Source organism: Anopheles cruzii, chromosome 3, assembly GCF_943734635.1.
Source record: "Anopheles cruzii chromosome 3, idAnoCruzAS_RS32_06, whole genome shotgun sequence".
NCBI classification, from domain to species: Eukaryota; Metazoa; Arthropoda; class Insecta; order Diptera; family Culicidae; genus Anopheles; species Anopheles cruzii.
In genome coordinates, this window is record NC_069145.1 from 29,340,830 (window position 1) to 29,365,473 (window position 24,644).

Consider the following 24,644-nt stretch of genomic DNA (forward strand, 5'->3'; position numbering starts at 1 on the left):
GGTGGGAGTGTGTGCGCCGGGGTCACGGCAAGTGCACCAAAGACACTGCAGCGGGTGGCCGTACCAGCAGCAGCGGCGCGAAATCTTCTCGCCTTCCCCATCAGCCCACAAACGGCGGAATAGTCAGCGCTCCGACGACCACCACGATTGGTATCGGCGTGGTTTGAGATTGCACAGAGAGAGAGAGAAAGAGAGAATTTTAGAGAGATCCCCTTTGGCACACGAAACACACCCAACCTAACCTAACTTAGTGATGTAAGCAACACGACGGTTCAAAATCAACACCGAATAACCGCAGAGAGCACATATCTAGGATCCCGCGTGCGTCCGCAGTCGATCTACATCCGGTCTAGTCTTGAAAGCACGGACACTCCAAACTTACAGTCAGTGTGACACGCGAACCCGTTTGCCGAGAGCACAACACACACTACTACGTTACTTCCGTGTCCGTTTGTTTGAACGTCCTTATGTGTATTTTGAAACGCGTATTATTTGTATGTACAGTTCTATTTTTATATCCTCTCTCGCCTAATCTACTCAGTAATCTATTTAAAAATCAACACTTGTTACTAATTTGGCTGGCCTGTTACTAATATTATTTGTACATACCCGTTACAAAACTTTAATGTATTTGTCTTGTAGTTGCGCAGTTTGCGCTGTGTGTACTGATTTCCCCAACAAATAAAAACCATACGGTGGCGGAACGACTTCTCCCAGTGCACGAACATTCATCTCAGTTTGCTCCAGTGTACGCACAAGAACGGAAGAGAAATCAAAAGACAATCCTTTTTCTGGGAGGAAACACTAGCGCTGGAGAACGAAACTAAACAAAGTGTAACTACACAGTGGGACCCGGTGCGAGGATCACCGGTCGCATTTGGTGGGTTTTGTCGGCTTGTTAAAGTCAATGCGCCATCGTGCACGGATCCAAACTCAGGATCTTATGGTACGATAGCACAGCAACTAGTACGGCAACTACCCGAAAGCGGAAACCGGAGCAGTAAAGTTGAAAATGCATTTGATATTTAATATTAACCGCGCGGCGAACGATGAGAATCGGTTTGAAATGCGCAATGCGTACAGAAACACTTTGACATATAAACTGCATAGTGGTGTGTCTTTGTAGGGATTCTTAGCCATGTAACAACAATAAACTGAAACTGCACGTGTCGCTAACTAGAAATGAATCCAGCGCGATCGTGTTTACCGACAAACGATATGGAAACGGGCAAAAAATTTAATAGGTATACAAATAAGAGAAACACATATTATATATGAATAAATTATATATATATACAAACATTGATCCTAGGGAGAGACAACAAAACATAGTTAAGCATTAAAAATAACTAATTGTTATAAGACAGGTTAAGCGTATACAGTACCTTATTATTTAAATGACTAACTGTACGGCGGATGGACTTTGCAACGGTGGCCGTTAGAATGTTAGACGACGAGATTTGCGTACAAGATATTAGGCGATCGAATGTTTCCGGAGCAGCAAACATTATATACTCACAGGTGACACACAAAACTGGACTAGAGGACAGGAGAGAACAAATTTTACATTCTATCCGACCGTTCGCGCACCGGACTATGAGTTAAATTAAGACAAATCGGACGCAGCAGATCTGGTGGTGTACGTGAATAGTATCGAAACCGTGAAATGGTCAGTAAAACAACACACCGATTGCGCATACTTTTTCAAACGGCAAATTTAACCCAGCAGCAGGAGCTAGTTCAACTGTAGTTTCGCGTTAGTTTCTCATCAGTATTGTCTTTTTAGCGCAAGCAAACGCTTCGCAACAGCAGTTCTTCGAAAACCATCGTAACAGAATGTGAGTTAGTTCTTTCGGTCGAAATGCAATAGCTATAGTTTAACATCCATGCGTAACGGTTTCCGTGTTTCGTTACAAGATTTCACTGATGGGGCTTGTATCTCCATCCTTTTTTCTGAACCATACCCATCATTCCCTTTTGATAGCGGAGCGAACGAATGTTCGTGCTTGGCCAACAAGAGTAGACAAGCGATTGGAACATTCTTAAACCGTTGAATGACGACATCTGAGGCGCCCGGTTAGGCATACCGTGGGACACAAGTAAACTTGAATCAAAAGAAAAACACAAAAACCTTATCATCATTCGCGCGACTCGACGAATGGGGAGGAAAACAATTAACTAAACCAAATCAACACTTTACAAAATTTTAACAAATAAGAACATAACGTTAGGGACCTTTTTTGTAGCGCAAAGGGCATAAAATGGTAAAACAAGAATATCAAAACAATGCTAGCAGCGCGAACAGCGAGCCAGAGGCAGAGTTTGAATGAATGAGTTTGTTCTTTAGTGATAATATGTGCATTGAGACTAGTTGTAGGTTGTTTTTAGTGTCCTGTTCGGCTTTCGCAGTAATCATTTCCCAGAGCGGAGGGTGTTGTACAGGTTTTCTATTTTCTACGCTGCTAATAAGTCAATTGCAGATACAAGCGAGGGAGGTAGAAGAACTTGCTTGCCGCGAAAATGTGGACCGGCTCAGGACGCTGAAGTTGCGTCACGTAGCTGGCAAGTGGCGCCGTAAATATACCAATTTTATGTCTATACGTCGACACACGTGTCTGACTAAGTACTTTTCAGTGTTTCGGTAAATTTAGTGCCGTTTAACGAAGCAAACTAAATACGCTCTGTAGCCAGCCAATCAAAAATTGCAAACAAAATTTCCATTTGTTTTGTAAGCTAAGTGTTTTATCGACGGTCTGTGGTTTAAACTACCGTGTCGCCGCCTGCCGGGGGAGATCAGCAACATCAGCAGCGTCAATGGCCAAAATGGAAGACGAAACCACAAATATGGACATAGATCTACTATCCTAAGTACACAACTAGCTCCTACGTGAACAAATCAGGAATCAGGAAGAAATAAAACATACGCAAAGAAACTGACAAGGTAGCGACGTTGCCATTTTTATTCAACACTAGCTGTTCCCGGCGCGCGTCGCTGCGCCTCATTTCATCCTTATTTCTCGATTGGGAGGCGTTTCGAAGGACTTCAGCTGAGTTTGGCTCAAATTGCTTGAAACCTATCCAAGTTTTACTGAAATTAACCTAGATTATGTATGGGAGCCCCGCTTTGTAAAGAGGGGAAGGGTTTCAAACATTCATCAGAACATTTCCTTTTCCCCAAAACTCCTGCAGAATTTTGTTCGATTTACTCGAACAATTAACTCGATTTTCCCACGCGATTTCACGCGGATTGGTTCAGTAGTTTTGGAGAAAATGCGGTACAGACAGACAGACAAACATCCATTTTTATATTATTCAACATTTCAGCCGCGAGTCTTTCCAGCGCAAGCTAGCAAATCGGGCACACCGAGAACGGTTTCAAGCAGCAAAAGTGACATTCCATAATTTATGGCAACCCTTTATCCGCACTGGGCTGTCACTGCGGAACTCTCGCTTTCTCGCGAACGTCGTAATTACGCACTCTCTGAGCGGAGCGGAGCCGATATCTCACTCTCCTCGTCGTGCGTACGCTTCACTCTCGTGCGTTTTGGCCCGGCACTCTCTCACCTTCTCACAGGCTGCGGCAGAGCGAAGTTCCTACATCGAAACGGGTTGCTCAGTTGTCGACGACGAAGTTTTCCGTGCTAGCGTTTTCGCTGTTTGTGGGTCGAAACGGCTCTGTTCCGCTGTAACTCTCTCTCAACGTGAATAGCAGAATTATTCGTTTTTCCGTGTACCGTCGTGTTTCCTTGTCGCAAATTCACCAACCAGGCGCTGCGAGAAAAGTGTGGTGTTCGCTGGTTCGCCAGGATACGGAAGAATCGTTCTCGACAAAGTGTGACTCCGCCAGCGGAGTAGAGTACCACCTCCCGTTACCTCGCTAGAGGTTAGTTTCACGCAGCCATTCTACGGTGGGATTGGTGGTACGTTGGAAGCATTGGAAGTTGAAAAGAAGACCTTATCGCACTGACCGCGGGTCCGCGCCAGCAGGATGTTCTGTGGTTTCGTCAATGGTTAACCCTTCCGACGGCCACGGTGGGGTAACTTCTTCGATACGCCGTGCTCGTCGCACAGCGCGTTCGTCTCGCTCTAACGGCACAGCGATTCCATGCGACTCGAGCAAAAGTATCGAAACACATTTCGGCCCGTGAAACATTCCTTTGTAGAGAATATCAGGGCGTGCTGCCAGTTCCGTGTCCGCGATTACGGTGTGTTTTTTCCGTCCGGAAAATCCGACTCCGCCGAAGTGATACGCATTTTCAGCCAACCAACCATCCCCGCAGAGGCTTGCCTGAGCTGATCGAACAAAGTAGCGCTAACGTGTGTAGTTCGGTGAGAAGGTGTGCATGTGTGGGTGAAGGTGCGAAGTAGTGTGCATTCGGGGTTGAGTAAGAGCGAGCGTATGAATGAGCGCGGGCGTAGCTGTGTGAGTGTGCAGGCCGTTTGCGAGATTTATTTTTTCCTTATAAGTTTAAACGGGTGATTTTAGGGCCTGTTTAGAAGCGGAATCGGATGTTCCGAGATAGTTTGATGCCGTGCAGCAATCAGAGGTGCGTGTCCAGCGATGCCGCTTTGCGCTACTTGTGCCGTGCTGAGCTGGCGGGCCAGCTTTTCTTTCAATTAAATTGATTAAATTGATCTGGATTTGACAAAAGCGTAGCAAGAGAGAGCACATGGAGGGCTGCTGAGATGAGCAAAACTCACGGAAGTCGCCAGCTCGCTCGTGAGCAAGCAACTGTGTGAGAGGGAGAGTGTTCCCGTCCCGACTGGGGTCAGAGGTTGGGCTTTTTTTGGTAAAGGGGTCGTAGCAAAAGAACTTCTGCCATTCAGAAAGAACACAGTGATGGAACGTTCTGCCCCATTAATTCAACGGCCCTTGCTGCTGCTCAATCAAAAACGCCTGTGGACCATCGATTACACACCGTCGCTGAGTTTGAGATATCGCGTTGAGAGAGAGAGGAAGAGAGCAGCGCGGTTACGAAAGGAGCGAGCACTTGCGCACTCTCGTCTTGTCGTTTTTGCTCTCTGGCATTTCTCTCTCTCTTTTCACACTTGTCTTGTTTGACAGTAGCAGCGCACACTAGCACACACGCATCGATGTGCAGCAGTAGGTGGCGTGAAAAGATTGTTCGTACCACGGTGCTGCACCACGGGTCGAAGCGTGGTCGTTGGGCAAAGAAATTTCGTCTGTTGCGAGGAGATGACCACTAAAACACGACTCTTTTATCTACCCCCATCCAGCCGAGCCGAGCGTGCAACCCCTTGTTTCGTCCTGCTTTGTCCGTCGCACCACCACGAGTCAAGTAGCCAACAGTCTTCGGGGTGCTAGGCGACCAATTTGACAGCTTGTTGCGAAGGCGCACCGAGGGCCAAGAAAATCAGCAGCAACAGCGCCCAGGCAGTGTGTCGGACTTTGGCTTTGGAGGTGTCAAATCGGTGTGACCTGCAACGGCGGCAGTACAGGATATTCTGCATTGATAACCCAGCATGAGCCCACCGCCACGTTGAGTGTTCGTGCTAAAAAACCCCCCGCCTGGTGCCAAGTGGCGTGTAACTACTGCGATCCAAGCACACATCGTCGCGCTAGTGACAAGTGAAGAAAAGTCGGGAGTCATCGGGCAATTTTGGAAAATTGGTTCGGAATTCCGTGCGTGTGCGAAAGGATACTCTGGTAGCTATCCGTCTTCGTTTGCAGTCGAGACGTGTGCATGTGGCTGTGTTACATCGCACGAAAGCACGGTTCACGGCAACAGGGAGGTGCCTAAGCGCAGCCAAGTGCATCCCACAGCACCGAGAGATCGATTCTGCCCTGCGCCCGCCCGCCAGTCCGTGTGTGCATGTACATACGTGCCGTGTGAGCGTGTGTGTGTTACGCGGCAACCCCTTTCCCGGATTGTTTGTTGCAGGCGCGAATGAACGAGAAGTCGCACTGGCCACCGACCGCGTTCTTTGTAGGCACCGCGAAGGACAAGGATTTGCTCGACGCCAGCTTCCCAATCGTCGTCCGCAGTGTGGTGACACGGCACGGGAAATTGTCAGCCGTAAGCGCACTTTGTAAGCAGCGCGTGAGCGTAAACGTCGTTGTCGCCACAGCGTGAGCCTCAATCCACGCGCGCCCGTCTCTGTGTGTGTGTGCGTGTATGTGTAGGAAAGGCAAGTGTTCGTGCGTGCACACCCACCGGTGAGCGGTGAGCAAAAAGGGTGAGCCGAAGTGATTAAACGCGTGGAAACGCGTGAGAGTGGTGAAGAGTGAGAACTATACGCGCGGCAGCGGCGTACCTGGTGTGGTGTGGTGTGTAGTGGTGTGTGCGAGTAGAGGAGTGCGTGGGTGTCCGAGCAGCTATCGAGGGCGCGTCGGAGAGAGAGAGAGATATTAGCGTGAGTAGCGTGAAACGAAGTGAAGAAAACGGAGCCATCAAACGACAACGGCGGAGACATGAGCGGTCGGCCCAGGACTACCTCGTTTGCCGAGGGTAACAAACAGCCAAATTGTCCCGTGATGGGGGCAATGAAAATAATAAGTAAGTATCCACCACCAGGTACCCCTTCTACGCGCACGATGAATATATGACCGCAAACCGCATGACAAGAGGCCCTACATCTGGTTCGCCCAATGTGTGAGAGCAATCAAAGCAGCAGCCATTTTTTCTCCCATCTCACGGCAGTGAGGTGAGCCGAGCTGTGCTCACAACCGGGAGCAGTGATTACGCTTTCTCTTTCTCTCTTTTTCCGCCGTTCGCCGTGTTTCTCTCATCTGGGTTGGACGACTTTCAAAATGGCGTCAGAACGTGTGAGAGAGCGAAAGTGAGCTCGAGAGCTGTCAGATGTGAGTTGGGGCGCTGGTACAGTGAGATGCGTCGTGTGCGGCAAACAACGGCACGGCCACGATGGGGAGTGGATCTGCCCTTGCCACAATTATCGAATGCACTGCACCTTCCTTATTGGCCGGGAACGACTTTGTTTGCGGGGTGCTGAATGGAATACCAAGTGGAATGTTTTTCGGCACAGGTCCTGCGTCATCTGTGTTTATTTGTCTCTCCTTTTTTGGTCCGTGGCTGTTCGCCGTATCGTTTTAATTTGGTTATCGCAAGGTGATATCGATACCATAGAACGGAGCGTAGCGCTAAATTCTGCTCGGAGGTGCCGGAGTTTCGATCGCTTCCTGGCTGGGTGATAATAAATTACGCATTAGAGTAGAATAGTGCACTCTCGAACTCCCTTCGTATGGCTGGGCGTGATAAAGAGAGGGCCACGAAGGATAAAAAAAATCGCGAAGTAGGCTAAAGCTGCTCAACTTCTCGTAATGCCGAAACGCGCGTGGTCGGCGCCTCACTATGGTCGCGTGCGCTGGGTGAGAGAAAATGAGAACAAAGCCCGCGTGGAACTACCCGCTTTTCTCACTATCGGGAGAGCAGCGTGAATGAAGCATATCACCGGACACACACACACACGAACCACATTATGCCGCAGGTCGGGATCTCTGATTTGTGAAGAGCACAAGAAGAAGAAAAAATGTCGTAAAAGTCCAATGCTTTTCCTTGTTTTTTGGGGAGATTTTCACACCGTCCCTGGCACACGAAAACCCTTCCATCGATCGACCGTCGTTCAAGCATCCAAATCTGGTCCGATTTTCCGTTACCTTACTATGCTCATGCAAAAGGATGATAGAACACTTACCCAGCCCCTTTACTGGCCATCTGTGAGTGTGTGCGTGTGTGTGCATACCGATCCGCTGACGAGATACGTTCATCAAAAATTGGTCCAATAGAGGAACCATGAGGAGGCAATAGAAACCACCACGGTTCGCGTAATGCGACAACCGCAGGGACTAACAAGAAACGGATACATACCGTGACTGGCCAGCAACGTTGGTGAGGCAGAGAAGAAAAAAAAGGAATGCGCGCGTGTCCCACACCGGACGTTTCGTGATTTGCGTGCCCGAGAGGGCGGACCCAACACGGTCGGGGTTGCGGTAAAAAATCAATGGTCGGTTCGCGCCAATGTTTCAGTTTTCAATTTTCCATCCGTTTGAAGTGTGGGTGGGTAGCAGCAGCAGTGTTGGGGACGGAAAACCCAAATTGGATTCGCTGTGTGCCCGAGGGAACACCTGCCCTGGCCGCCTCTCTCTCGTTAGGTGGAGACGCACCACTGCCGAACGGTTTTCATGCTCCGGTGTGGCGTTTCAGCAGCAGCTGACCCTTATCTGTGCGATTGGGCTTGACTCTCGTGGCCGTTTGATTTAGTTTGATTGATATGCCCCTTTACTTTGGCACGTTTGAGCACTAGCGGGGAGATGATAAGAGGCGGTATCACCACAAAAAAAATGGTTTAACCTTTAAGAACACACCGTAGCCGTCGGTGTGGCTTTTCGCGTGGTTTTCTGAAGCTTAGCCAATCTCCGATATTTTTGGCACATTGTCATTAATAGCAACGAATAATACCAAAGCGGGCGACGTTCTGTGCGAAATCAGAAACGCTCGTTCTCCTCAAACCTTCTTATCAGCGGTCACCAATCGCAAACGGGGGAGGTAATAATGTGTGTAGGGTCCGAATTCGGTCACCTCACAGTCATCATCATCACACACACACGTGCGAAGTCCGAGCGGCCACCGCGGGGGAATATTGATGTAGCTTGCTGCGGACTGGGTCTTATGTTGGATATGAATGGCTTGTTTGCGGTTGACACATTGTTTCGATTAAACGCACGAAGTGAAGCAAAAGAGGCCCCGTTTGTCGGCAGGAAACAACAAGAGGGGGTCCTGTAATGAAATCACAATTTTCAGAGTAAATTTTTCCGCTTTTCCCCACTAGAATACTAATGACCAATGCGTCACATGTGAACTTGAAATCGGTTAGTGGCATCACCGGACAACGACGCTCCAGATGCGTCCGTTTATGTTTGATTGGCCTTTGGTTGATGCTTATCGCGTCACCCATTCATCGGTCGCTGCTTGACATCAGGCAACACTCATCGGTTATGCCACAGGACCACTTGTTGTTCACGGAGGCAAAGCCAGTTCCTGCGTTCGGACCGTTTTAGCACATTTCAACTGTGTCGGTCTCGGGCGCGGAAATAGCTATCAGATGGCTTGGTTGTGTCAGTCCTCCCGGGGATGGCCGGGTGGATTTACTGGAACACACATAAATGCACCGACCAGACATTCGATACCGCACGACCGACCGGAGAAGATCAAGCCGGGTCAGAATCGACGAATTCGTCGGACCAGTCGCGGGATAGAAATGCAAAACAACGGACGAGGGCATGAAAACGGCAAGATCCGTCGTGCGGTGGACGGTTCAACACTTTGCACAGTCAACACTTGGTAGCGTCTAAATATAAACGCCCCACGAAACGGCAGGGACTGGCCGGGTGGGTGGCATGGCCGGAGGCAGTGCAGCCTTGCAGCAACCCAGCACGCCCACTCCCTCTCTCTCTCTCTCTAGCTTCGCCAGATTAGTCACCCGATGGATGGTTGGAATCGACACGAAATTGAAGCACACTTGTGCCTGTACGTGTGTCTGTACGGGAAAAAGTGAAAGAGTGTCATCACCGCAAGGGAACGCGCGGACTCGAACGGGCGGGACGGGTGCATCGTCCACCCTCTGCTGCGTTGGCGTGTTTGCATCGATTCTGATGATTCGATGCAACTTCGACCGTAGGCCTCTGCCGAGCTCTGATGCTTGACCACAAAGGCCCAATTGAGAGTGCGATGCTTTTTCCGTTCCATACATGTCCGTCCCATTTCCCACAAACGGCGGGGATGCAATTGCGCTTGCCTTGCCTTGCCTTGCCTGTTGCTGAACGGTGTAAACGAAGGATGAGCGACTCGTCTCTCCGATTGTGCAAATCGAATGGCAATTTTGTGCATCGACCGAGAACCGATAACACACAACCGATTGTCGTTCAATTTTCCATTTGATTCGAAGGCAAACCAATTGGAAATGTCGGCTTACCGTAGGGGCGGAGTGTTTGGTATCAAGCATACCGAACCCGGTCGGTCTAATCATTTATTAAAGGACGACTTACGTCGAACGAATGAACGAAAGTGTGCACCGATAATAATTATTTATTAGGTGTGTGAATAAAGAGTAGTTACAACAAGAATCCTATACCCGAAAAGGCCTGGAAACAGCTTAGTGAACCAGGTCCATCGCAAACAAAGCGAAATATTCACTGCGCAATCGTTATGCTGTGCATATGGTCGGACATGAAAGGCGTGGTGTTTTTTGAGCTTTTAAAACCCTTATGAAATTGTTGATAGACAATTCCATCGACAACAATTAATGCATTTGAAGCAAAGCTTTGGCCATAAAACAACGAGAATGGGATAAAAGACATGATAAGCTGATTTTTTAAAATGACAACGCTCGATCCCACATCGCAAAACCGGTCAAAATCTATCCCGAAAATATCGAATGAGAACTGTTAACCCCGCCGCTGTATTCACCAGATGTTGCTCTTTCGGACTACTATTTGCTCCGTTACATGAGTAACGTTTTGGCAGCACATCGAGTCACTTCTTATGAAAGTATTGAAAAATGGGTCTCTAATTGGATCGCTCCTAAAGATAAGAAGTTCTATCGACACGGAATCGAGGAACTACCTAAAAGATGGCAGCAACTAGTAGCTAATGAAGGACAATACTTTCATAAGGTAGTTGTATGTTTTGATGTTGTTGATGATGTTGTTAGATCACAAATGTCGAATAAAAGTCGCATGAACTAATTCACACACTTAATAATTAGTCATCCAGTTCGTGCGATCCTTTCGGGGCATAAGAGAGACAGACATTTGCCTGAAACGCTTGACGACGAATTTGAACGCAATCAACAAAGATATTTCTGTGACACAACAACCATAGGGAGTGGCCCAGAGTGGATGTCCCGGCAGCAGCGGCAGAGTGCGCAGCTCTTGACCTACTAAACCATATATTATGCCACACGCCGTTCAACACACACGCGTGCGCCGACACACACACACACGCCATCGTATCGGGGCAAGGTGCCCCGGCCCGACGGCATGTGCGTCTTCGCAGGTGCCTTGTCTCTTATACCGTTCCGGTTCCTTTTTTTGCCACAACCCGTGCGGCGAACGCCAAGAAATCCGATTCCTTCCACCGTGCTAGAGGTGGGTTGGGTTGGGTTGGGTTGGGTTGCTTCGTGGCGCCATTCGCAAAATAGGCACACGGGGCTACACAGTTGTATGGCTTTTTTGGCCACGGTTCCGCCCCGAGGGACTTCGGATTTTTTTTCCACTACCTATTTGTGGTGGTCGCTGCTGGGCCGAGAACACGATGGAGCGTTCCGGCGGATTGTGGTTTGTTTGTTGCTAGTCACAAGGCAGGGGACTACCAAAATCCGGCTCCCTTTGCCGATGCCGCGGCGGGAGTTATACATCAATAATTTGTTATACTTTGTTACGTCCCGTTGTTGTAGTAGTCACTTTTCGAGACCCAGTTCGGTGGGGCCAACAGCCACCTTCTGGGTTGCGTTTGTTTATTTATTGATTGTTGTCCTTTGTATGTTTTCAAAATGATTGCCGTTCGCGTGATAAATATTAATTTCATCACTTCCATCGTTGGGAGCGAATGTTTCCGTTTCCGTGGCTTGTTGTCACACATGCATATGTTATCGACGAATATTCATGCCCCGTTCGCAACATGGGCAATGCCTATGATTTTTTTAGCCCATAATGGCCGGGACATAAAAAAACGATGAAGTTCCTATGTTTGTTTCCGCCGGGGGATTAGACAGATGACATTAAACTAGGATACGAACAGGTTGCCAGTTATTGAAGGTATAATGTTTATGTTTTAGCATCGGCACTGGCCAGATTAGTAGCGTTCGATTAATTAGTCATGCCATGATGACTACATAACAATGATTGGTGCAGTGCACAGATCTGTTATGAATTCCTCAACCTCCCCGGATGGCTCAAAATTACGTAGGGGTTTTTTAAAAGTACGAAATAATCAATGTCGTCAAGTGTAGGTCATTGAAAAACTAGGCCATTCTTTGAAAATCCGAAGCGTAACTCTTAACGATCAGCGCTCCAATTCAGTTCTCCTCAGCGGGCCACCTCCAAGGAGATGTCCGGTCGAATGCTGTTCGGTCCCGGTCTTCCGCACGCGTGTTGTTTGTCGTAGGCCCCTTTTCGGCCGACACGCAACTTCTTGCCGCCATGCCTACGTGCCGAAGTGCGCGCGCGCGTGCGCTCGTCGTCGGCTTTCTACGCCGCAAGCCAGACTTAGCCGTCGTCGTCGTCGTCGTCGTTTCAAGAAGCCGCTGCCGTCAATCTTTGGCGCGTGTTAACAAAACATATGCGCCGCCGCGCGATGATGTTTGTCTTCTTCGGCTGGCGGCGTACGTCAGCAGCACGCGACGGAACCCGGTCCACGATGAGTCCCAGTCCAGCGATGATTTGTCCTCAGCGAGTCCCAGGCCTTCGATATGTTGCCGATTGCTGTTCAATTTTTTACACAAACTTGTCCGGTAGCTTTGATTTTTAAATGCTCAAATAATATGCACGCGCCCCCCAGCGCACCCGATCTTTAGCCCCCCCAAACGTCGTGTGTCAAATGGGCGTGCCAGGGCAACCGATTTTCCAGCTCCCCGTTTTCACACGTTCGGTCGGAGGAAGGTTGCGTTCATCAGCGGCATAAAACCCTCTTAAAAGCGCGGCATAAACACGCGAACCGTTAAGAGAGGCGATGGCGGCCGCGTCTGAACCGAGCTCTGACACGGGAACCCCACCCCGGCCCGGCCACGGAGCTTCATCCATTATTAATCACGCTTTCGAAAAGACGCGCGGCCCAAGAAGTAGTCAGGGCGTTGTTGGAAAATGAAAAACCGTTGTTATTTTTCCCGCTTCTCTCGCTGGCCCCGACCGACCGGTCGAGGTGACCGTTCGTGAGTTTTAGACCGTACGCGCATAAAACATTAAAGTTCCCTCGCGAAGAAACGGAAAAACCTCGTGTGGTGTGTGTGAGGGGTCGAATAAAAATATATGGGAAAGAAAACGCGGTTTTATTTCCTTTCTTGTGGCACTGCTCACTGCTGCTACCTCGTGGGCGCTTTCGTGTCTGCCCGTTTTGAGCTTGGAGCGAGGCCCAAATCTCGATCCTATCTGATAATCTGCCAGACACCGGCACGCCGCGCATCTTGAGATGAGCCACACATGTGTTTGCAATTTGTTTGGAACCAACCAACTCGGAAAAAGGTATTCATCGAAGGTGCGGTCCCCACTCCCTGTCCGCCAACGACGTTGCTCGCTTTTCCGACCGACAATAAAGGAAAACAGCCTGGACGTGGACGTGTGCGAGAGAGTGCATCGGTAATTTCCCGACGTTGGGGTCCGACACCATATCCGGCCTCCGGGTGGTGGTGGTGGTGGTGTACGCACCCAACGGCAACACCATTTCGGTCAGCTCTGATTCCCTTCCGTGTGCTGTTTTGTTGTGCACGGTAGAAAATGATAACGAATTAGCCGCACTTTTTGTGTCTGGCTTCGACCTCGTGGCGCTTCCGGGAGGTTAATCCGTTCCGGGTTTTTAAATTTCTCTCCGTTTCGTTGGCCTTGTTTAACCACCGTCGGTGGCCGTGTGCCGAATTTGCGCGGTGCTAGTTCAGTGGAGAGCTAGTAGTGTCGGTCCAAAGTAGGGCTCTCCACCGGTTGTGGGCTAATAATTTATTTATTTGATTTAAAGGCGTGATAGCGCGCTCACTCTGCTGTGTGTGTAGGTCAGTAGGAGGATCCTATCAGCCCAAAACGCGTGCGTAGAGAGGATAGAAGGAGGTTCGTGGGAGACGACCTCCTCACCGCGGACGGAACTTGTGAGCACATAAAACCTCACCGGAAATGGGGACTGTTTTTGCGCCGCTAGCTCTGGGAGTTCGATTTGCAAGTTTGGGTAACGGGACCATCACCAACCGTCATCATCTCGCCATCGGGTTTTCTTTTATTTCTCTCTGCCAACTTTTTATCTTCCGAAAAGCCGGGCGGCACTTTCCTTTTGGGTGTGGTGGGTACACGTCTTATGCGTTCTTCGCTGGCTCGTTTCGATCGGAAACATCGTCTCTAATATCAAGGAACGTGACGTCGCTCCGGCAAAGAACCCCCGGCGGTCCAGCGTACGGTTCTTATCTGCGGCCATTTAGTTTTGTTGGAACGATAAATTTTCACGTTTTATAACATTCATAAATCACCAGCAGCTCGTGCGACGAAAACCGCGTGGAGAGAGGGCCGTTGAATATTTCCCCGGGCGTAGCGAAAAGAAGGATGCGGAGAATTCCTTCATCGATAAGATTAACATTAAAAAGTGCCCTCTTCTGCCCGCTAAGACAATGTTATGCTCCCTGTTTTGGCCGCAGTAAATGTTGCTTTACTGTAAACTAAAAAAAATGTTTTTTTGTTGATTAGGCGGAAAAGCTGTCTTCTTTCTGATTGTAGCATTATAGTTATTGCTAACAAAAAATGCAACAAGCAGCGTAGTTTCGTTGAGCGATTCACGGTGCTGAACAACAACACGACGACGGGTAAGCCAGAGCCAGAGTTTGAAGCCGTGTTGTTGTGTGCATTGCTCGCATACCTGAAGTGCAACCATGCACAATAATTGTGAACACACGCACGACACCAATCGATAAGCCCCGTCGACGAGCTGATGACGTAGGTTTGGCTACAAAACAAGCCAGTATTTTCACTGTACTTCGCATACATTAACGAAAGTCTTTCGTAGAAGTTACAGGAAGTTAGTCGTCGTTAGACGCACCTTCCTTGAACGAGCGCAATTGTGTTCTCGTAAACGTGTGTGATTAGCTCAATTTGTGTGTCAATGAATAACTCGAGAGGTGTATTATCGGCCCATAATCCTTCGTTCACGATAAATAATGTAATATCATAATTTGACTGCCGCTAGTAACTCCAGTACCTGGCACAAGAGAATGGAATTGCTGCTGCATTTGCTTATCGGGGGCCCCCACTCAGTTAATTAGACGATCTGGCTGGCGACCGGAATTGAGTTGGCCTGGCTGGCCCCGGTCCACATTCGAATGTCCGCCTGCTTATAATTTTGTGGGCAACACATTTTCGCCGACAACCTACCATTAGGCGTTTTTTTCTAACCTGTGAGCGCTATAAACACAATAACAGGTCGTCATGTTTCAAGTCGACATGATGTGCTAAATAGGCATTGTAGCGCAAAACAAGACAACACACGACGGGGCGGTTGGTTTGTGGTTGCTGACGGTGACAGTTCTCGGGCGTAATAATTACCACCGGCTCGGGTCGCGATTGTCGCCGTTGTTGAGAGTTGGCTGCGCGGTGCCACCCGTTGTCACTTCAAGACTACTGGGGGTCCCCGGTTACGTCACCGAGGTGTACTCTCTCGCCAGCTGTGAATGCCCGAAGGTAGTCGGCGCGAAGCTACTGACACCTTTAATTGCGGGCTCTTCCGCGACTTCAGTGTCTATCAATGATTGAGTAGTTAAGCACAGACATTTTGTTGGTAATATAGCATAGCTTTCAAGGACGATGGCGGCCGCCAAATGGGCGGTGAAGACTTTAACGTATACCATCGCAGACAGCTGCGCCTTCCTGGCCGAGCCCTCTTGGCATGCGTATTAGGTTTCGGCACCTGATCGTTGGTCTGCATTATGTCACAATGCACAACGATGGTGGTGTGTCTGTCTTGCTGTGAGTTCGTGTCTGTTTTTCGCTACCGTTTTATGCTCGAGCGACGCCGACTACCGACTGAGTTGGCTCAGAGGAGGAAGTGTCTTTATTTTTACATTGGCTCTGGTTCATGGCTTTCAATCGACCGAAGCCGCGTCGCATACCGACAAGTTCGCCGACTTGCCGACTGTTTCGTCACCTCCGGCAGGCGAACGGACTAATCGCTTTGGAAACTATGGCCGGGCCGCGTAACTCTTTCGCGATGCTTATCCCTAAGCACTCGAGGCCCGCGGGAGGACCCGCGCCTAGCAGCTGATGTGTGGTGCAAGGTGACGGGAATCCAATGCCAGCAGCTGTTGTGTCGTCGGTCGTGTCAGGTTGCGCTTAGGGGGGGCTACACGGCGATTGCCGCACTTCTTCCGGCGCGCAACCATACCGTTAGCTCTTTGGTTGGTTCCCCCGTCATCATCCACCTGTTGGCGGTTCCAACGTCCCCCGAGGTGCCAGTTGAAGGGCCGCGTTGTTTAGGAGCTGCCGACCCTGCCTGAAAAGCAGTGATGGTGGTCGTAAGACGTCTCTTCGGTGTGTCTGAAACAGCTGACGTTTCTTGGCACACACTTTCTTCTTCTACAAAAACCGGGCACGCAGACGCCCTACCTTCTATAATGGCCACATTTTCGGGGAGCTTGTGGCCTGAAAGTGGTCGTGTGCTATCAGATAACTGGGTTCGTTAGTTAAAATCTTAAACTTTTAATTACACAACAGCAGGAGGACTCTGGCAACCACGAGCGCGCCGTCATGTTCGTCTAGTGATAACTTTTCCGGAACCGAACGCCACAGAGTTTGAAGCCGGTGAAATATGACGGCTCTGGCGCACGCAGCGGATATTAAATAAACATAAATTAAACACCACTCGCAGGTGGCGCAGGAGCCCAACACCCAATAATGGATTATTAATGGGAGTTTTCGTTTCATCAACAACCACGGCGCGGGTGCGCATCGCGAGTGATGGGGAAAATGCGTGGAAAGCGCAAGTGCTGCTGGCACCCTCTTCATGCGATGGAAATGCTTCCACTTGTGGCGCGATGTGTGATCGAGAGGAATTTTATTACAGGCCGCAATCAATTTGCAGTTTATTTTCCATTCGCTTTAAACGTCTGGCTCTGGCTACATACTTTTAAAAGAGTAACGCATTAGATTGGACCGCGCTTTTGTCCGAATCCTCCCGGGGAGGTGCTGATACGACAAAGCCTGATTGCGCTACGCTTGCATCGCAGCCAGGCAGAGGCACTACCTTCAACGGTAATCGGTCAACCCCGTGTTTGCTCTATAAATAATCTCTCACTCTGCGAAGACGTTGGCAAGCGGGGCACTAAGAAGAAGAGAAGCGCAAAAAAAACGCCAAGACGATCGAAGGCAGATAAGGAGCAGCGCGCGCGCAAGCGGAGTGGCCGGCGACAAACAACACCCCAACGACGCCACCAACGCCCATGCGAGATATCGATTTTTGCATCGCGCGAAGTGCATTCGCGCTGCACCCAGCCGCTGCACGTCACCATTGGCGATTGGGTCGTGTCGAGTCCGAGTTCGAGCCCGGTCGGTGTTTGTGCTCCTATTTAGCAAATCGACGTCAAAGCCCGACCGGCCGACCGACCGCGGCATCAATGAACACCTCGCCGCGAAGTGACGCGTGACGTGGCAAGGTCTCCGCGCTATTTGGGCCACCGATGCAGGGCCGGGTGCAGGAGGGAGGGGGGTGGGGTGGAACTGACCAGGAAGAGGAACCCGAGCCTTTCTTCGTGCTGGCGGGGCGCGCGGGGAGATATGCACATTTTGCACAAAGAAGCAGTGCGCACCTTTAGTGAGTGCAATGCCTTTTTTTCTTTGGCCCCCTTCAAGGTGTGTTCGACGTAAATCGAACACCACGACGACGACGAGCGGTTCCGATTGCCGGGGGCCCCGAAGGGCTACTGCAGCCGCCACCGTGCTGAACTTGAACCCATTTCGCCAGTTTCGGGTATCCCGTATCGGGGTGGGCGCTGCAGTTTATCGTCGGAAATTGGTGCGCGTTGACGAGTTTTCCTTCCGCCGTCTGTCTGTCAGGTCTGCAGGTCCGTGGTTGCTCAAGAGAACGAACACGCGGTGCATTTCCGTTCAGGGTGAAGCTTAGCGGAAATGTCTTCCTTTGTTGTGCATATAAAATAATGTAGGAGCGTCAGTTCCCGATCCGCTATGTGCAATGTGGTGTAGTGCTGCGCAAGATTATTACGGTCTTTAAACGGAATCCACTTGTCACGAATCGAGAAGATCAGAAAATGGTGCATCAAGCGAGGCTGTTGAAAAGTGCTTGATGTGGCTTTTATTGGGCAATGGTGGTTGCTGCCGCGAAATGTGATCCTAATTAAATCCTTTGTTAATTTAACTAACGTTAGTTTGTGAGTGCAGTAACGAATGCCACAATAATCTTGGCAGAATTGTGGTAGAATTTTGGGCAATTTAATTCGACTGGAAGTTATAATGGAATTCTTATTTTGACTAAACGTGGCTCTCAGCTCTTCGTTCAAATCTTAACTTTGAGTGAATTTTTCAAAAGTTAAGATAGATTTTTGATTCAACAATTCCACATCCAAACGCCGGATATTGCTTTCGGTTGGGTCGTGGATGCGCTCTGTTGAGAAGCGTTCGTCGCGGCGAACTTGAATATTTCAGCATCCGTCCGTCTCGTCGCTGTTTATTTGTGTAGCATCTTTTTCATTTCCGCCTGCCGGTGGGCTGGTTGCCGCCTGCCGTTGGAATGGGTTTTTCAAAACGCAATGTTTTCGGTCGGGTTTTACGCCGACGCGACGCGCTGCTGAATCAACCTAAACTGCTGCTCCGTTTGATCCCGGAGGCTAGTCTCCCGCCCGAGTTCTTGTGAATCCAAGTCTGACACGCGCGGATCAACATAAGTCTAGCCACAGTTCCAGTTGGTTTGTTGGTTTTTGCGTTAATTTGGGAACCGGACAGGGTTTAAGTGTTTTTCCCTTCCCGCGTGAATATAGAAACAGTAGTGCTTTGTTGTCGGTCTGACGTCATAAAGTGCAACATCGAAGACGTGTTTCGTTTGAAGTGATTGAATTTTCGTGCACCGAAAACCCCGACGAAAAGACGAGCAAAACTGCGTTCGGTCGTGGTGCGCCGTTGTGCAACATGCTGTTCGAATCGGAATGTGCATTTTTCATGTCTGCCGTCGGTGCGGCTGCGCCTGCGACGACGACGGCGGTGGCACCGGCAATCGTCAGCGCCAGCGTTACGTTGCCCGAATCACCGGAAGTGGCCGCCATTGTCGCACTGTCGCGGGCAATAGCCACCGCTTCCGGTGAACTTTCGCGGGCCGGTGAAAACTCACAACAACACCAACCGGAAGAGCTGCCACGGCAATCTGGTGAACCAATTATTGATACGCAGGGAGCGCAGCAGATCCGGAAGGACGAGGACGTTCAGCAGCCAAAAATTATTGACCAACATCCGCGGCGGCCGGAGGATGCTTCGGGCGAACAGTTGAAGGAAAAGCGTAAAAAGCGGTTCAAACCGAAGCGGCGCGGCCAATCTGTCTATGAGCTGTCCACCACCGCCACTAACGGTATAAACGAGACGACGGAAACCATGGCAGGCAGACCCAGGACCTTTCCGGAGGTGAACACCCGACCGAAGGTGGTGAGGGTCATCACCAAGGCGGCCCTCTCGACGATTATCACCCAGCAGCTGATGGCCAGCGGTGGGCAGGGGCTCGGCGTCGGCATCGATAAGGACGTGCCGTTCGCGAAACCGCCCGTTCGAAAGGCAGCGTCCGCCACGACGAATGGCGCCAAGAAATCTTCCAACATCTCCGGGTCGACCAAGTCAGCGGCGACGACGACGTTTAGCTCCGAATCGTCCGGTGACCCGCTGCCGGAGCACTTCGAGGCCCTGGCCGAAGAAAGTTAGTACTTCCGGTGTTCCGACGATGATGACGACGATGACGACGACCAACGACGACGCTGACGACGCTCCGCGGATCTTTCTAAATCGATGAACCCCCGGTTTTTGTGGGCCGAAGGAAAACTGCCCCCCGACACGCGCGCGCGCCCCCTTCTTGTGTGTGTGTGAGTGTGATGTTGGCTTGCATTTTCGTAGTTTTTTGTGGCGTGTCACGAAACCGAATCCCGGACCCCAAATATGCTTCCCACTCGGATGCTTGTTGTTGGGTGGGAAGTGTGTCGAAATGTCATAATTTTTCATTTCGCGTCCACTAGAGGGGTGTCCGAGGCGGGTTTTGTGTCACGGTATGTGCTCTGTTTCGGTGTGTCCGTCAGGATGATATGCTGCATGTGTTGGGTGTGTTTGGTGTGTGCTGCACTTGCGCGTGTGGACGCTGCAGCGGGGTTGGAGTGTTTAATGTTGTCTCGTGTATGACACTCATTTTATGTATCCCGTTTATTTTACTGCGGTCACGGAGTAGAAGTTTCCTGGGCGATGATGATATGGGACGACGACCACCGTCCGTCCGTTATGTGGAATTTGTGACAGTTTCGGAGTATTGAGGTTGAGCATTCTGTTTTCCTTTGCATTCGTTTGCCTTCCGGCCATTCGGACTTAAACCATTCCTGGAAGTATAAAATCAAGATAATAAGTCTAATGGAAGCGTGACCTTTGTGTGGGGATGCGGTTCCAATTGCGTTGCTATGGCATGCTGTGTCCATCCTTTATGTTCTGGTAGCAGTAAAAGTGTAATGAATTTCATCATGATACGGTTTCCATAGTTGTATAACAACTGTTGTTTAAGTTGACCCCCACAACACACATAATCCTTGAGTTTCTGTTTCGTTCGTTTCGTTTTGTTTTGTAGTTCCTCTTTTCGGTCCTGTTATGGCGACGTCGTCGTTGAGCCCTTTTTCTATAAAAGATTCACCTTCACCATTTTTAAGTCAAGACCCCCTTCCGTGGTTAAATGTGCCGTGCCAACATTCCTTCAACGTTCTCCCAACGCCACGTTTTGCTTACTAAATGGCATCGTTTTCTTGTATGTCGCCACTAGAGACCGCCCTCAGGTTCGGTTAGAGTAGCTCCTAGAAAGCTTTTCCTTTTTAGCGTCTTTTTGTACACTCTTAAGATGCCACGCGACGCGATGACACTCTCGTTTGGAATTGAGAATTTCCGTGAACCCAACAAATTAACGTTTGAAGAAGGACTCTTTCTACTACCGTACCTTCGCGTCGCCTCGGGGCAGCTTTTCTGGACGTCGTGCCTGTTGTGTCCAAAGGTAAATGAAACAAAAAATTCAATTACCATTCGGAGTCTCTGGGTGTCTGGAGTCTCTGGAACCAACCCGTGAGGCGTCAACCTTCGTCCGCTTCGAGCATTGGAGATCTAATTAATTGGTGTGCTGGCTGACTGTTAACAAAATTACAATCTCAGATGAGCCGGAGGTCGGCGGAGCGGTCTTCTATTTTTACCTGGCACTAGGTGACGCGAGTTTCCTAGAAACCGAGCGGCGAAAAGCGGTTTCGGAATATTCGCTCTTGGCCAAAACTTAAAACGCGGACGGGCGGGCGGCGCTTTACTGTCACACCGACCGGTGGAATGCTGTTGTTTGTGTTGCTGCGGTGCTGTGACGGCGGCCCCTTTGACTGGCCAATCGTCGGAGCAGATGTCGGAAATCGACTCACATTCGATGCGCTAGTATGAAGCTTATTCTCCAATGGTCCGTCGAATGAGGAGGGGCCTCCCGAGAGTCGTGCCATGTTGTGTGTCGTGGTTCAAACTGCGCCCATTCGAAATGCTGTGGAAAAGGTGGCCAATGAAAATGCTGCCTCTTTTACAATGTAGCTGCTGCTGAGAGACAGATGACTGGACATTTTTCTAGATGTGCACGTCCTTTCCAGGAAATCGTAATAATAGCGGCTTTATTACAAATTCCTCGCGCTAAACGATGAATCGCAAATCGCGATGTATTGTGGAGACACCTAGACGCAAAATCGAGATTTTTGTGGACATTCCTCTTCGTTGACTAAGTCACCACCGACAGACCGGAACGCGAGAGGACGCGTGACCATTTTTTAATTAAGACGCTCCAATCTGTCTTTATTAGCTGGCCAGCTGGTCAGTCTCCATTCACAACTCGCTCCATGTTGAATGATGGATTGGGCTCTCGCGCTGTGGTGTTGGGTTGTTAGGCACACGGCACGGTAATTTGCAAGGCACGTTCCGCCCTCGTTCGATCCAATACTTTTCATTGGTCCACGAGAGTGACACATGTTGAGGAGCACACTTTGGTGTCTGTCCTAGCCCTTCTGTGCATGATCACGAACATTAAAATTCAAACGCAAAGTTTCTTTAGCTTGCTATTAAAATGTATATTATCATGCATCCAACATTTTCACCACACAATACTCGGCGAGGCGTGTAAGACGCGGTATTAAATAATGTCAGACCAATGAATGAACTGACCGATACACGCGACACCAGATGGTGTCCGTTTGATTTTGTCAATGAACTGAATCGGACATCGATTCAAAAAATCCCCTCCCCACGAAGCGCGCCAGCAACAAAACAACAGTTTGTCATGTTGCACACCGAGCGCGATGAGTCAAACAAACCAAATGGCCCCGATACTGGAAGGACGCTTACTCTCGAAGGCCACCACCACCATCAGGCATCACCCAGCCATTCCCTCATGTAGACACAAAAAACAGGACAAAATTGGACACTGAAGGAAGGAAGCTAACTAACGAGCCAATGCTCCTCCGTGATGGTGCCGCCGCCTCTCCGTTTCCGTATGCCGCGTCCAGTCGCGGCTCGGTTGTGGAAATCTGAGCATTAAGTAAATTGTGATTGACCCCCCACGCACAGACTCTGACTGCACGGCGGGTGATCATTTTCTGTTGCGTGTTGGCGCAAGAAAACTTTGCGCAGGATTCGACCGATGTAGGAAAACTCATGGAAAAATCTTTCATTCCCTTAAAAAAGAAAGTTGTGAAGAATAGTGTTAACAACATCACACACCTCAAGGGCTGCAGTGCATGAGTGTGGAGATAGACCCAGAGCAGAGCTTCAGTCATGGTTTACATTGTGGAAACAATAGAGCTAACGTACACTGGTAAGTGGATAACTGTTAAACTACACCATGTTGTGAATTGTCAAACAAACCGCGCCCAGCGTTTTTGGACCAAGGACCAAGTAATAGAAGTGTGTGTGCGGTTCTTTGCCCGTGATTTCTGCTAACTCATTATGCACACACATTATGCAAATAGAGCATGATTTGCGGAGGAAGGACCGACCGGCAAGGACTTTTCTTTGCAATGGAAATGGAGGCAAACGGATTATCTGCCATCCGTCATCTCCTCCACCTGGCATATCGGCGTGGCGCCGTCACCATAAATGATGCCTCCGTTTGCGGCATTACTCGAAACCGTGCCCGACCCACGCTCGGACACGATCGTCAGAGGGAGAAGTAAAAATGAATTTCTGAAAGTTATCTTAGATCCACGACCGCCGAAGATTCGCGTCCCGGCTCGGGACGCGTCCAGCTGGTCCGCTGCTGCCATTCTCAACAAATCCGTTTATATTCCTGGTACACTTCCTTCAGCAGTGGTGGGGTGTTCGGCGTATGGCGTTTGAATTATTTATCAAAGCTCCGCTCCCTGCATATATCTTCTTTTATCACCGGCCGGCAAAAAGAGACATTCCCTTTGGGCGTATCGTGGAGAGCTCCGTCGGCAGAAGGCACAGGAGCTAATGTTTAAAAGATCAACATTAAAGGATATCCGCGGACGATGGGAAACCAGATGACGCCCACCACTGCACCAACGCGCGTCCCACAGATGCGAAAGATATGCCGAACTTGAGAAAACGCTACTGATGATTACCGGTGGGACCCTAGATAGAGTAATGACGGAAGGCGTCAACTGTTTTCGATCATAGTTCTCGTGGGCCGTCTCAAGGCCGTGTCGTGCCTATCGATTTCGCAACATTTTGAGGACGCACACCACCACCACAGCTGGCAAGGAGAGGTGGCGACGGCCACTTAACCGCGGTTTTGTTTTTATTCATCGATCGATTACACTTCTTACCGGTGAAGTGGCGGGGCGCGCTTCTTCAAGCAGCGCCTTCGATTGCTCTCCAGTGGAAAAGATCCCATCCATATTCATTTATGCTTTCCGCGAAAACGCGATCGAAAACGTATCGATAATGGCGCAGGGTAAGCGCTCTTCTCGATAATGGCTAACGGATGGAAGAGAGCATAAATTCACCGTCAGCTCTCTCTCAGTTATTGGAAGGTTCTTCTTTTTCTCGGGCAAATTGACCGTGGCGCGCTGTGGGATATATGCGCTCTGGGTTGTGTGTAGTGTTTGATGAAGTGTCCGACAAAGGGTCGAGTGTATTACGCAACTTGCTTTTATTTTCTCCTCGTAAAAATAATAATAATAATTACTCCATCTTTATGTTGTTTGTTTGGTGATTCATTGTGGGTTTTCAAAGCAACCTTAAATGTAGTGTAACTCTAAATGTTCTACGATTGCACTATTTGATTAGCATGCCTAAGATCGTTTTGATTGGGGTGTGTGCTTTATTGTTTTTCAATGTCGATTCTAATAGCTGTTGCGTGTTAAACGTGTGCGCGCGCGCTGCTGGAAGGAGGCTGTGTTTTCCAATTTCTTTTATCTTTCGCCCGACAAAAATCGCACCTGTGGTCGTCAGCATAAAGTTAAGTCATCAAACGCCCGTGCGCTGGGTCCGTGTAACGTTTCTTTCGGTTTTTGCTTCCGTCAAAGTTGGAGCCACAATGCCGGGCAACAACCCGCCCGCTATGCAACGCGTTCGTCTAGATGCGGAACAGATCGAGCACATGTGCTACGGTATATTCATTCACCGGATATCGCCATGTAAGCCAGCCCACCCGTCCGTCGGAAAGTGGTCACTAATCTTCGCAGGTGGTGTGCGCGTGGTCCGTCGCATG

The 24,644-nt window shown here is 49.6% G+C and overlaps 1 protein-coding gene across 3 annotated transcripts in view; it reads left to right on the plus strand.

Annotated features, from left to right (window-relative positions):
* Window positions 1-5,905: 5,905 nt before the first annotated feature.
* LOC128272644 (glycogen synthase kinase-3 beta) overlaps window positions 5,906-24,644 on the plus strand; it is a 51,608-nt gene continuing 32,869 nt past the window's right edge. The window contains exons 1-2 of one of the 3 annotated variants that reach the window (XM_053010482.1): window positions 19,137-19,628; window positions 24,460-24,570. In XM_053010482.1, the coding sequence (XP_052866442.1) occupies window positions 19,313-19,628; window positions 24,460-24,570 (427 nt within the window). In that variant the 5' untranslated portion in view covers window positions 19,137-19,312. Of the gene's footprint in view, window positions 6,519-19,136; window positions 19,629-24,459; window positions 24,571-24,644 lie in introns of those variants that run through there. The other 2 variants (XM_053010483.1, XM_053010484.1) reach the window with 2 other exon arrangements.